The sequence below is a fragment of the Hipposideros armiger genome, unplaced genomic scaffold (genome assembly GCF_001890085.2).
Source record: "Hipposideros armiger isolate ML-2016 unplaced genomic scaffold, ASM189008v1 scaffold_825, whole genome shotgun sequence".
Classification (NCBI taxonomy): domain Eukaryota; kingdom Metazoa; phylum Chordata; class Mammalia; order Chiroptera; family Hipposideridae; genus Hipposideros; species Hipposideros armiger.
In genome coordinates, this window is record NW_017732175.1 from 566,218 (window position 1) to 578,492 (window position 12,275).

The 12,275-nt window shown below is 41.7% G+C and overlaps 1 protein-coding gene across 1 annotated transcript; it reads right to left on the reverse strand.

Moving 5' to 3' along the window:
- Nucleotides 1–1,071: 1,071 nt before the first annotated feature.
- On the reverse strand, nucleotides 1,072–2,050 carry LOC109374485 (olfactory receptor 2A5). Its single transcript, XM_019629113.1, has one exon. It carries the CDS (start codon nucleotides 2,035–2,037, stop codon nucleotides 1,105–1,107), a length of 933 nt encoding a protein of 310 aa, XP_019484658.1. The 5' UTR covers nucleotides 2,038–2,050; the 3' UTR covers nucleotides 1,072–1,104.
- Nucleotides 2,051–12,275: the final 10,225 nt, after the last annotated feature.

The following is a 12,275-nucleotide window of genomic DNA, read 5'->3' on the forward strand; positions in this document are numbered from 1 at the left end:
ATACACTTCAATGCACATGGTACCACGAGAGTAGAGAGGAAGAGAATTCAAACGATACCATAGTCACTGTGTTAAAGAAATCACTGTTCTCATACTGTCCTGGCCCCTTAGGTCCGAAACTTGTGTTAACAGAAAACAAATTCCTCTTCTGTATCATTCTGACCATTTGTGCCCAAAATCAGGGATTTATGTCACCTGGAGCAGGCGCTCTCTGGAATTCAGTTGAGATTTCCACACGTCCTTATCAGACTGGGTTGTGTCATTGGTGCTAACTGTGGGGCTAAAGTGTCATGTCAAGGCATTAGCCTCCACTCTTGATGCTTTCTTCCCTTCAAAATGCTTCCTACTCCTATAACATTTTATGTAATCAGCAGCCGAAAGGTCAATTGTCACCTACGTCCAACTCTGTGACCTGAACTCCAGGAAAGGTAACTCTCCTAATAACTGACTCTCGTTTTTATTCTAAACACAAACTCTTTCTAATCAGATAGTGCAGAATTAAATGAAATGAAACAGAAATCCTGATATTTCTGTCTCTCATATAAAAAAGCTCAGAAAATTCAACTTTGCTTTTCACAGAAATAAAGGCATTTGGCTCAGATTCAGATGCTTTTCCAGAACGCATGTCATCATCTTTACATGTTAAGTCCTGGACCAGGGAGCTGGCTCTCCCCACAGGCCTCCCTGCATCTCCCAGGTAGTATTCTGTCTTCTTACAGGTGCACTCTTGTAGCAGCTTATATTATGGGGTTATTAGCATATATGCACATCATTGAGGGAGATGAAAATGACTGAGGGATTTACAAGGAGATGTGAGAGAACAAATCCTCGACAGACAGAAACCGGATCCTCGGTGGTGCTGGAAACTGGCTGTAGGAGTCCATGGCTCTCGGGCCCTGGGTTTCACCACTACATGGCTGCGCTCCATGGCTCTGCTTGTGTTCTATCGACTGGTCACTACCCCATGTTTAGGGACAGAATCTGATCAATATATATTCTTGATATCAGAAATCTAAGACATGAGGTTTTAGGGTATTTACACTACCATTCCCCAGATCTCACAGAGAACAAATCTTCCACCTTCACGACTCTCCCTGGCTTCCCTCACATCGATCTCTGTTCCCACTTTACTCTCCTCAGGGCACCCTTCACCTCTGCGTTCCTCAGGCTGTAGATCAGGGGGTTCAGCATGGGGTTGAAAAGGCTGTAAAACAGGGACAGGATCTTCTGCTGCTCCTCGGGATGGCGGGACTTGGGGGCCATGTACATGACGATGGCACTGCCAAAGAAGAGCCCGACCACACAGAGGTGGGAGGAGCAGGTGGAGAAGGCCTTTCTGCGGCCCTCCCCTGACTGGATCCTCAGGATGGCAGAGAGGATGCATGCGTAGGAGACCAGCACCAGGCAGAGGGGCCCCAGTAAAATAAACACACAAGCAGCAAAGATGACAACTTGGTTGAGCCTCGTGTCAGCACAGGCCAGCTTGAGGACAGACAGGATTTCACAGAAGAAGTGGTTGATTTCATGAGGCCCACAGAAGGGCAGCCTCAGGATGAGAGCCACGTGGACTAGGGCCAGGAGGGAGCCACATGCCCAGGAAGTGACGGCCTGAGCAGTGCACACTCTCCAGCTCATGATGACAGAGTAACGTAGGGGGTGGCAGATGGCCACATACCGGTCATAGCACATCATTACCAAGATGAGACACTCAGTGTGAGCAAAAGCCATGTATAAAAAGGTCTGTATTATGCATGGCGCAAAGGAGATAGTGGTTTTCTTGTTCAGAAGGTTTGCCAGCATCTTTGGGACATTGTTCGAAGCATATGAAATATCCACAATGGCCAGGTGTGAGAGGAAGAAGTACATGGGGGTGTGCAGTCGGGAGTCCAGCAAGATGAGCCCCAGGATAGCCCCGTTCCCCAGCAGGGTGAAGGCGTAGCACAGGGAGAAGAGCCCGAAGAGGAGCAGCTGGGTCCTTGGGCTGAGCGGGAATCCCAGGAGGAGGAACTCTGTGACAGAGGACTGATTTCCCGTCATGCCCTGGCAGCAGTACCTGTATGTGCTGTGTGCTAAGGAGCAAACGCGACCTGGATTAGCTATTAAACAGAAAGATGGGGTTTATGGAGTACACTGTGTGTCGACTCAGCTAGCAATGTTTTTCAGAGTCATAATGGCAAAGCCTTTAATCCACAGTAAAGCAGAAAGACCATCAGCTCAGGTAACTAGTGTAAGTGGGCACAGGGTGTCGTTTGCTATTGCCATTTCTACAGAATTTTATTTCACTTTGATTCTGTGTTTTCACCGTCAGTATGGCAGCCACAGAATAAATTGCTTTCCAGAATGACTGATCACTTTGTATTTGAGAAAGGCCGATAGCCATATTCTCATGTAATTTTACTTTCTAATCTATTTGGTTTTCAAATTTTCTTCCCAACTTCTCTTTATCATTGGATTTGCTCTTATTTTATAATATGTTCAGATTACATTGTACATAGCAGGTGCTCAATAAATGATCACAGAGTAAATATATAAATCCATTAAACTAATGTAAACTAATATATGAATTAGAAAATGAGATTTATAAATGCAACTTCAAGGAGGTCCATTGTCCTCTGTGTTCACTAGGTTTAGGGCTTAAGCACAGGAAGTTGGCACTAAGTTTTTTACTTGCGGATGCAACGCAGGGAGATCTGGCTGTTTCCCTCTGGGCATGAGCTGAGTGACATCATTAATCTGTCAGCATCCATAGAAGTAACTGATGGTACAGGGTCAGGGCACGTGGTTATCCATGTAAAGAGCCAGCAATATAACATTACCCCTCCTGTAATATAATATTACCCCAGCCTCTAGCACAGCTTCTTCCCTAGCTCTGTAGATGCTGTTTCTGGGCCCCACTGCATCTGAATAATACCCAATACATTTGTTGGATGGATGGATGGATGGATGGATGGATGGATGGATGGATGGATGGATGGCAGGCATTACATTAGGAATAGAATCCAAAGAGCATATCCTGGAATTTAATCAAGTCTTTTGTTTCTTTTATCATTTTCTCTGGCTGCCATTCCACCAACCATATGGCCATTGGAGTGATAAAAAGGGAAAACTTGAGATGTTCCAAAGAAGTGCACGTGATAATTCATGATATACATGATCAGTCCCAATGGGCAGCTTATGTCCTCAGTTCTGCCAATTCCAACCCTGTCTTAAGCCCAGAAGCTGCCTGCCCAGAGTGACCCCCATACCTCCCATTCCATGTGCTGATTTCGGAGCCTTCCCTCTTCCAGACCCCAGCTTCTCTAAACCAGCACGCTTTGTGAAAGCCCTTTACTCACTGTGGTTCCAGCCCTGGTCTTATCTCAGAGATACCAGATTGAGAAGGAATTGCACAGGCATGAGGAGAGATTTTGATGATCAGAGCTGAGAATCTTGCCCCCTCCACAGTCTCTGAAAGCGGGCTTTGCAGGGGCAGGAGTCGTCCTGCTCTCTTGGTGCAGGCTGGCGCAGGGACGGGGGCCTGCTCCTGTGAGCACCAGCTGCAGAGGTTTTATAGTCAGGCCGTCTCCACTCAAGGTTGTTCCCCAGGATGTTCCTGAGTGTCCCTGAGGGACACAGGATAAGGACACAGAAGACACAGACACCATCTCTACCAGGAGAACCAGAAACTGTTTGTCTTTCTGTCCCCATTTCTCTGGGCCCGAGGGATGGATGGTCAGAAGAAGAGGAGCTGGTATTATTAACTTAATCCCCAGCTGGCTCCGTACACATGAAAGCTGTATAGCAACAAGGACAAACTTCCTCCTGAGAGCACACTGCACATTGGAGTTCCCAAGAACCTGGGAGGGGGTGGCTCCTGGATCTGGCTCACCGCCAGGAGATTTAGTGGCACTTGGAGGAAGGAGGAGACTCGTCCTTATGAGATAATGACTTCAAAAATTGGCATTAACTTCTTTCTCCTTTTCCCCTCAGGTAATTCTACGTTGGATAATGGTAGAGTAGAAAAACACTTCTATCAACCTTCCCACACTGTGGACAGAAAGATGCTGAGCCTTTTCCATGTAGCATCTGAGGTTTTAAGTAGGGGACTGGAAGTACAGGAAGACAGAAACTGGTGCAAAGCTGGCCTTGAAGAGGCGTCTTGGGTTTAGAGGGCAGGAATGTTGAATTCACGCCCTTTCTGTGATAGATTCATGAAGCTCAGTGAACCTTCTGATATGATGAGACCTTGGAAGGAAGTGTCATCTTTAAGTGTCATTCTCATAATAAAATATAAACAGGATTTCTTGAAAATTTTTCTGGTTGTCTCTCGTGTGTGTGTGTGTGTGTGTGTGTGTGTGTGTGTGTGTGTGTCTGTATTTTTTTGTTTTTCAAAAGTTTTATTGGGGAATTGGGGAGGGGAACATTGTGTTTTTCCAGGACCCATCAGCTCCAAGTCTAGTCACCATTTTCAATCTAGTTGTACGGGTGGGGCCGCAGGCCACTGTCCCAGGTGGGAGTCAAACCGGCAACCTTGCTGCTAAGAGCACACGCTCCCACCAGCTGAGCCATCCTGCCTCCTGTTGGCAGCTCAGCAGCAGCCCAGCCCGGGTGCAGCTCATTGGCCCATGTGGGAATTGAACTGGCAACCCTGCTGCCCAGAGCTCATGCTCCAACCAACTGCGCCACCTGGTCAGCCCTGTCTGTATTTTTTGTGTGTGTCTTTTCTCACTGGGCAAAGTTTAGGAGAGAAACATCCAAAACTCACTTATCAGGACATATCTGGTTCTTTACTCGAGAGAGGAGAAGCAGACTGCTAATGTGTGAGCAGTGTCATTCTGTTAACAAGGGAGGGAAGAAAATATGCCGATGGTTTTTGGCTCACAGCCTAATCAGCAATTCAAAACACATATATTTCCATGGACAAAATAAAGAAGCTCAAGGAATAACTGTACTGAAACCTCCGAAGGACTGATAAGAAAAGTTTAGAAGCCATGTATAGTGGTTAAAAACTAACTGAAGCACTTAACAAGATAAAAAATAAATGTACTGACTACTTAAAACTGAATAATTAAATAAAATATTACCAAGATGAATTTCAGTTTCTATGTAGTATCCACATATGGATACTTTATATCCATAATTATCCATATGCAGATACTTAATCATTTGAGTCATTCGAGTCATTCACTTATTAATTCACTGATTCAATTTACGCTTATTGAGTATCTGCTATATGTGGGCATTGTTCTGGACACTAGAGAAACAAACATTAATGAGAAACTTCCTGATCTTCAAGGATCTTACAGTTTCCCTACAGAGTAAACCGTGCAAATAAAAAACTTAGAGGCTGTCTTAGAAGTGTACACAGTATACTGTGGCACCAAAGCAAGGTGTGTTAGGTTATCTGAAAGGGAGTTGGGACCGTCATCATGAGGAATGGGATGCTTAAACACTCTGCAGGGAGACGTGACAGATATGACAGGCCAGCTGTAACTTGGGGTGTGAGGAGTGCACAGCAAAAGAGTGACATTGGAAAGCGGGTTCAAAGGCAATCCTTGGCACCAGGTCACCGATACTGGACTTCACGTTAAATAAAGAGTAGAATGAGATGACTAAGTATGTGGCTCCAGAGATTCCCTTTTGCTTAGTGTGCAGGGCTCTTTAAAAGAATAAGGTTGGAGACGGAGGCCAGGCTTTGTGAGGAGCTGTTCAGGTGACAGACAAGGCCCGGGGTTCAGGCGGTAGCCCATCCTGGGGATGGGCTGGAGAGAATGACTAGGAAGCATGTAAAGGAAACACAGTTACCAGTATTTAGTGACTTTATGCTTCTGGGTGAGGAAAAAAGCAGAGCTCAGCTGTTTCCCAGGTTTATGGCAAAGGTGGCTGTGTGTAGAGTGGTTCCTTTCACTTATACAGAGAGTACCCGGGGGAAATGAATTTATGGCAAGGGATAAAAAGGAGTACAGTTTTTAACATGATGTGTCTATGGTGGGTGTGTTCAATAAGGAATACACTAAAATATTTTGGAGTTCATTAGAGATATCCAGGACAAAGATATGGATTTGGGAATCATATGCATTGGGTGATAGCTTAACTCATGGCGATTAGAAAGGTCACTTAAGGAGAGCAGGTTCAGTGAGAAGAAAGGAAGGAAAAGAACTGCATCTTCAAAATGACCAATATTTAAGAGATGGACAGAGGAAGGTAAATCTCCAAAAGAGAGCAAGAAGAAAAATCAGAGAGACAGGCAGCAAACCAGAAGATACGAATGAAGGAAATGCTTGAGCTATGGTCTATGTTATGCCAGGATGCAGACTAAGACACTCACTTTAATCATATGAATAATTCTACATCTATTTTTTAGATACCAGAGTATTACTCTGCACAGGGCCTCAATGAAGTTAACATTTATAGAAAAACAAAATAAAACCAAAATTACTGAAAGTCATTATTATCCTTCACGAAAAATAAGGCAGTTTTTTGCATCCTTTTCCATTTGCATTGACAAGTTTCAAGGGTGAATAATATGCAACGTTTAGAAAATTTTAATTTCCGAAGAGCCTGTTATTAAGCAGTTAACCAGAAATACCACACAAATGTGCAGTGACCTCATTGTGAAAGTGAAAAGCAATTATTCCCCTGCGTGACACAGGACTCAAGATAGAACATGATGCCGATGGAGAGGCAGATGACCAGATTCCCAACATGAGACTTCTCAATCCTGTGCCCTGCCAGGAATCCATCACATTAAGGAGCGTCTGTCAGTACCCTGGCGGCACATCACTCCTCCAGCAACTATCAATATTATTCTTAATTCCTCAACAGAAAGGGCTGGTGATTGGGAAAGTAATGGATTTCACACCTTCTCATTTTTTCTCCAACAGGGGACAAGAGTCAACACAGTCTCTCAGTATAAGCTCAAGGCGAAGGACAAGGAGCAACAAAATCTTCAAACACAGAAGACTCTCAGTATTACATACTCAGTGCATTAATCAATGTGAGTCTAAGGACAAACTGTACATCTGTTAATTTGTTGGAAGTTTTTTGTTGTTGTTTTTTTAGAAAACCATGAAAACCTTGTATCTCTCAACTGCCAAGCATTTGGTAGGGTCAGTAAGTGACAAAGAAGTGCTTCTCAAAGCATGGCCCAAGGACCACCAGCATGAAAAGGGTACTTCACTCTCAATAAGGAAACAAAAAGCACTTTGCAAACTCTAAAGCTCAAAGTAAATGTAAGGTATTATTTTTAAAACAGCTTTTATGCATGCAAAGAATCTTTGAGACCACTCTAACCAAAGGCACCGTTTTAAAGATGAGAATACTGAGGGCCGGCCGAGTGGCGCGATGGTTAAGAAATCGCTTGGGATGCCAGAGGGCCCCGGTTCGGATCCCACATATGAGGGCCAGTGACACTGCCCTCTACAGCTAAGATGCTGAACAACAGCTCAACCTGGAGCTGGGCTGCCGTGAGTCGCTGGCGACGGCGTAGGCTGCAGTCCCTGTGGCAGTGGGTTGCCATGGGCTACCACATGTAGCCAGCAGCCAGCGTGAGCGGCCAGCAGCCGCAGTGAGCGGCCGTCCAGAAGCCGGCGACTGATCTGCCTTGCCAGGGAAGAGCGCAATGATGGTGCCAACTTGGGCCAGTGAAGCAGCGTCCTCCACAACTAGACTGAAGAACAAAACGACAGCAACTTGTCTGTTCCCCTTCCCCCAATTCCCCATCACTGTTCCCATCCCCCCCCAATTACCCAATAAAAATCTTTTTTTAAAAAATAAATAAATAAATAAAGATGAGAATACTGAAGCTAGAAAAGCTATGATTCTTCAAGACGAAAGGCAGATTTAAGATAAGAACCCAGGCATCGCAAATTCAGTGTCTTCAAAATGGAATGCTTCCTTTTCCTTGTCTTACCTCTCACAGTAAGGCCCCTCCGAGTTTCTCCACTGAGAACCTGAGTCATCCTCGATTCTTTTTCCTCTCCAGAGTTCATGTGAATTCTGTTCACTTCTCTCCATCTTCAGCGCTGCCACAGTCCACAGTCTATGAGGGGAGCCTGGATTAGAACAGAGGGAGAGTCTCCTAGTTAAAAAGGGCCTTCAATATATACGTTGAGCATTAATTCCAAATTTAATAATATATTAATATTTAATAATAGATTCACTACATCAATTAAAAATGTGTTGTATCATCTTAAATGTGTCCCATTTTTGGACAAAACTGCTTATAGTATACTATAAATATTATTTTATTATCTCATATCTCTAACAAAGATAGATTGTGTTATTATTTTTGCCTTAAAAGTATTAACTAGTTAAATTAAAATACTTGATCTGCACCTTTCTTAACTTTGTGAGGCTTTATTTTAGTCCGGGGCTGACAAAATCCACTATTGTAAAGTCTCTAAATTTGGCTTTTGCCTTCCGTTCCTGCCACCACACAAGCCATTCTCTACACAGTAACGACTGTCCCTTTAAAATGCAAAGCATAGGGCCGGCCGAGTGGCACGATGGTTGGGAGCTGGCTTGGGATACCAGAGGACCCCAGTTCGGATCCCACATATGAGGGCCAGTGACACTGCCCTCTACAGCTAAAATGCTGAACAACAGCTCAACCTGGAGCTGGGCTGCCATGAGTCGCCGGCGACGGCGTAGGCTGCAGTCCCTGTGGCAGTGGGTTGCCATGGGCTACCGTGTGTAGTCAGCAGCCGACGTGAGCAGCCAGCAGCCGCCATGAGCGGCCGTCCAGAAAGCCAGCGACTGATCTGCCTCCCCCAGGAAGAGCGCAATGATGGTGCCAACTTGGGCCAGTGAAGCAACGTCCTCCACAACTAGACTGAAGAACAAAAGGATAAACTTGTCTGTTCCCATCCCCCCAATTCCCCAATAAAAATCTTAAAAAAAAATAAATCCAAACTCCCTTCAAAGGCTTTGAAAGCGCTGAATAATCTGGCCCTTCCTCCCTCTTACACCACATCTCTGGTTTTCTTCCTCTTTGATCAGTGTGCCAAAGCCACACTGGACCCAGAACAAGCTGTACATCACATCAACCCTTTCCAGCCTCAGGGTTTTGGCACTTGCTGGTCCTTGTGCCAAGAGTATGTTTTCAGTTTATTTCAAAATGACTAACCGAAAAAAGATTAATAACATACCATATTAGTCATTTTCTTTAGGCTTTTCATGAAATATACATTTTTATTGAAAAATATTCTATTTTTATGGCCTTAGAGAAGCAGATTTTCCTCATATGTTTGCTCATGGATTGCCACTGTCATTCAACACAGCATGACGTATAAAATACGCAGTTACACAATTTCCTCTGCCTGACTTCAATCATTCCTGGTGTTTTTCTTCTGCTATCCTTCTCACTTCTTTCTTCTCCATTATTTTCTCCTTCCTTCTTCCCTTTTCCTAACCTTCCTTCTTACCTCCCTCTCTTCCTTGCACCTTGTCCTCCCTCGTTGCCACTTTTTCCTGTATGTTTTCTTGGGCCCTTTCCCCTCAACACGCCATCTGCTCTTCCAAATGTAAATTGTTTCCAGGCATAGTTTGAATCATAATTTAATGAAGAATCTCAAACAGAGTATTTGAGATAACAAGGTAACAAATAGCAAAGATCAAAACAGAAAACAACAACAAAAAAGCTTTTTAGCAGCCTCAGGTCCTAAAGGTCCTGCACTAATTCAGAGGGGTCATGTCCCATACTATCGCAGCCTACCTGTCTATAGAGGGCATAAACATGAAATAACGCACAGGCAACCCTGGTTAGGAACCCTCTGGACTAAGCTATTCCTCCTCTTCCAAATAGCCTAGTTCTTCACTTTAAGAGAAATCTGATTTTAATTTAAATTTGTTCTTCCTTCTTTCTTGACAAATAGCTTATACATGGATCTTTAATAACATAGTTAGCTAAAGAAAAGATTTTTTTCCCAAAGTTTAATCCTGGGCTCCTTGCAATAATATCAATGTTGCTCATTGGCTATGACTAGCCACGAGCTAACATCATAGAAAGAGCGCCCATGCTATCGACCATTGGTTAGTGTGGAGTAACAGCCATAACTCTCAAGGGTTTTTGAAACTTTTTTTTTTAAGTCGTTTCATTCTTCCTGTCCTGGACACATTGTAGTACTGAAAGTAGCAATGTAAATGTATTTTTCCTTGTCTCAATGACAACTTGCATAATATATAAAAAATATGAAATATTTGTATATTAATCAAAGACTACTGATTTATCATTATTGATAAAGAGAATAAGGGGGTTTCATGCTTTTATAATGAGAATGGGAACAAGTCACAAAGAAATTAGGAGTGCCTGGAACCTGAAGTTCAAAGCAAGTTTTCCCTTAAGTTTATTAGGTTGAGATCCAAGTGAAATTCACATGATTTAATGATTACTGACATGGAATTGTCCTATATACAGAATCTTAAATATTCCCAAAGCCTCAAGACCATGAGATATCTCAACTCTATTATTCAGGGGAGTTCACAAATTTGAGATTTGGTGTACCCTACTCAACTCTCATTATATGAACAACATCTAAAGATGAGTGAGAATTAACCATTCCAGTGAATTCCTTATCAGTCAGTGCCCCTTTTAATAAATTATTTTCAAATAAATAAAAATTGTGAGTTTAAATTTGTGTACTTAGCTTAGTTGTATTCTCTATCTGGACTTAACGTTTTGTTGTTCAGTATATCTAAAAACCCTGAATTGAGTTCACATTAATCTCTAGAAACATAATCCTTTATCTCTAAGAGCTCAACTGGTAAAGATAATTGACACACTGGTTCAATTCTTGGTATATGTCAGGAACTGTTCCAGGAACTTTGCATATATACTTTCATGTGGCAGTTGTTAAAAATACACTGAAAACTGACTGACTTCATGTAAATGAGAAAATTGAGACTCTAAGAAGTTAAGTAACCTTAAACCCAAAACTGTCTGGCTACAAATTCCCTACTCTTAACCACAGCCCTCTTCCTAGTCTGTATGCTGTACTTGGGAAGTCCAGGAGACACATATGAATACATATGCCCTATCGGAAGATGGTCATGCTGTCCCACCAGTTTCATCTGCCTTAGTGTTTGTTACACAGAATAGCTTTTCAAATACTTCCTTTCTTCCTTCTTTGATTTTAAATTAATGTATATGCTAAAAGTAGAGAAAAATGAAATTCACCAAGGCCACCATTCAGAGGTAAATTTTGTTAATATTTGCAACATTTTTTTCCAGATGTCATGTATTTTTAACATAGTCAAGCTCATAAAAGTTCATATGCTATATCACTCACCATAATAATCTAGGCAATCTATCAAAAAATTTAATGTTAATAGTTGTATAATATCCCATTGTATGAGCATATCATAATTTACTTAATCACTTTTGGGATATTGAGATTTTTTTCCATATACTAAAAATATTATGCTATTTTAAAATACTATACTAATATTATACATATTATAGCATATACTTTTTTCTATAAGTTTAAAATAATTTCAAGATAAATTATTTGGAAAAATAAAATAATATTTTTACAAAGAGATTTCATCCTTAAAACAAAATCATCCTTTGCAACTCTTCCTTATATTGAACATTTTATTAGAGGTCAACTTAAATTATGCAAGGGATTTTTAAACTTAACATGCACACATATATCTATAACTATTTCTATATTTATATATATATTTTTAAACATGATTTCACTAAAAAATGATAACTTCATTTCATTAAAATTAAAAACTTCTGCTTTTTGAAAGCACCTTTAAGAAAATAAAAAAGCAAACCACAGAATTAAATAAAATATTCACAACACATATTTCTGACAAAGGACATCTATCCAGACTACATAAAGATCTCTTAAATTTAATACAGAGACAAATAACCCAAATAAATGGGCAAATGGTTTGAACAGGTACTTCATGAAAGAAGATAAAGGGTCAATAATCACATTAAAAGATATTCACAATCAATAGTCATCAGAGGAATACATATTTAAACAAGGAGATACCACAATACACCCACTATGAAGGTTAAAAATTTTAAAAACCAACTGAAGTGAAGATGTTGGTCAACTGGAATTCTCACTTATTGCCGGTGGAAATGTAAAATGGAATAATTTTTCAGCGCCACAGAAAGTAACACACATGCTTCTATGTAGTAAAGCAAGGAAATACTTTTAGGTATTTCCCAAAGAAAATGAAAGTGTAGTCTGTTCACACAAAGACATGTACACAAATATTCAGAGCTGCTTTTTAAAAAATACCAACAGTTAAGTGCAAGAAGCTAGACAGGAAAGAGA

Coding starts and splice junctions, on each gene's coding strand:
- LOC109374485 (XM_019629113.1), bottom strand. CDS start 2,037: ATGACGGGAAATCAGTCCTCTGTCACAGAGTTCCTCCTCCTGGGATTC.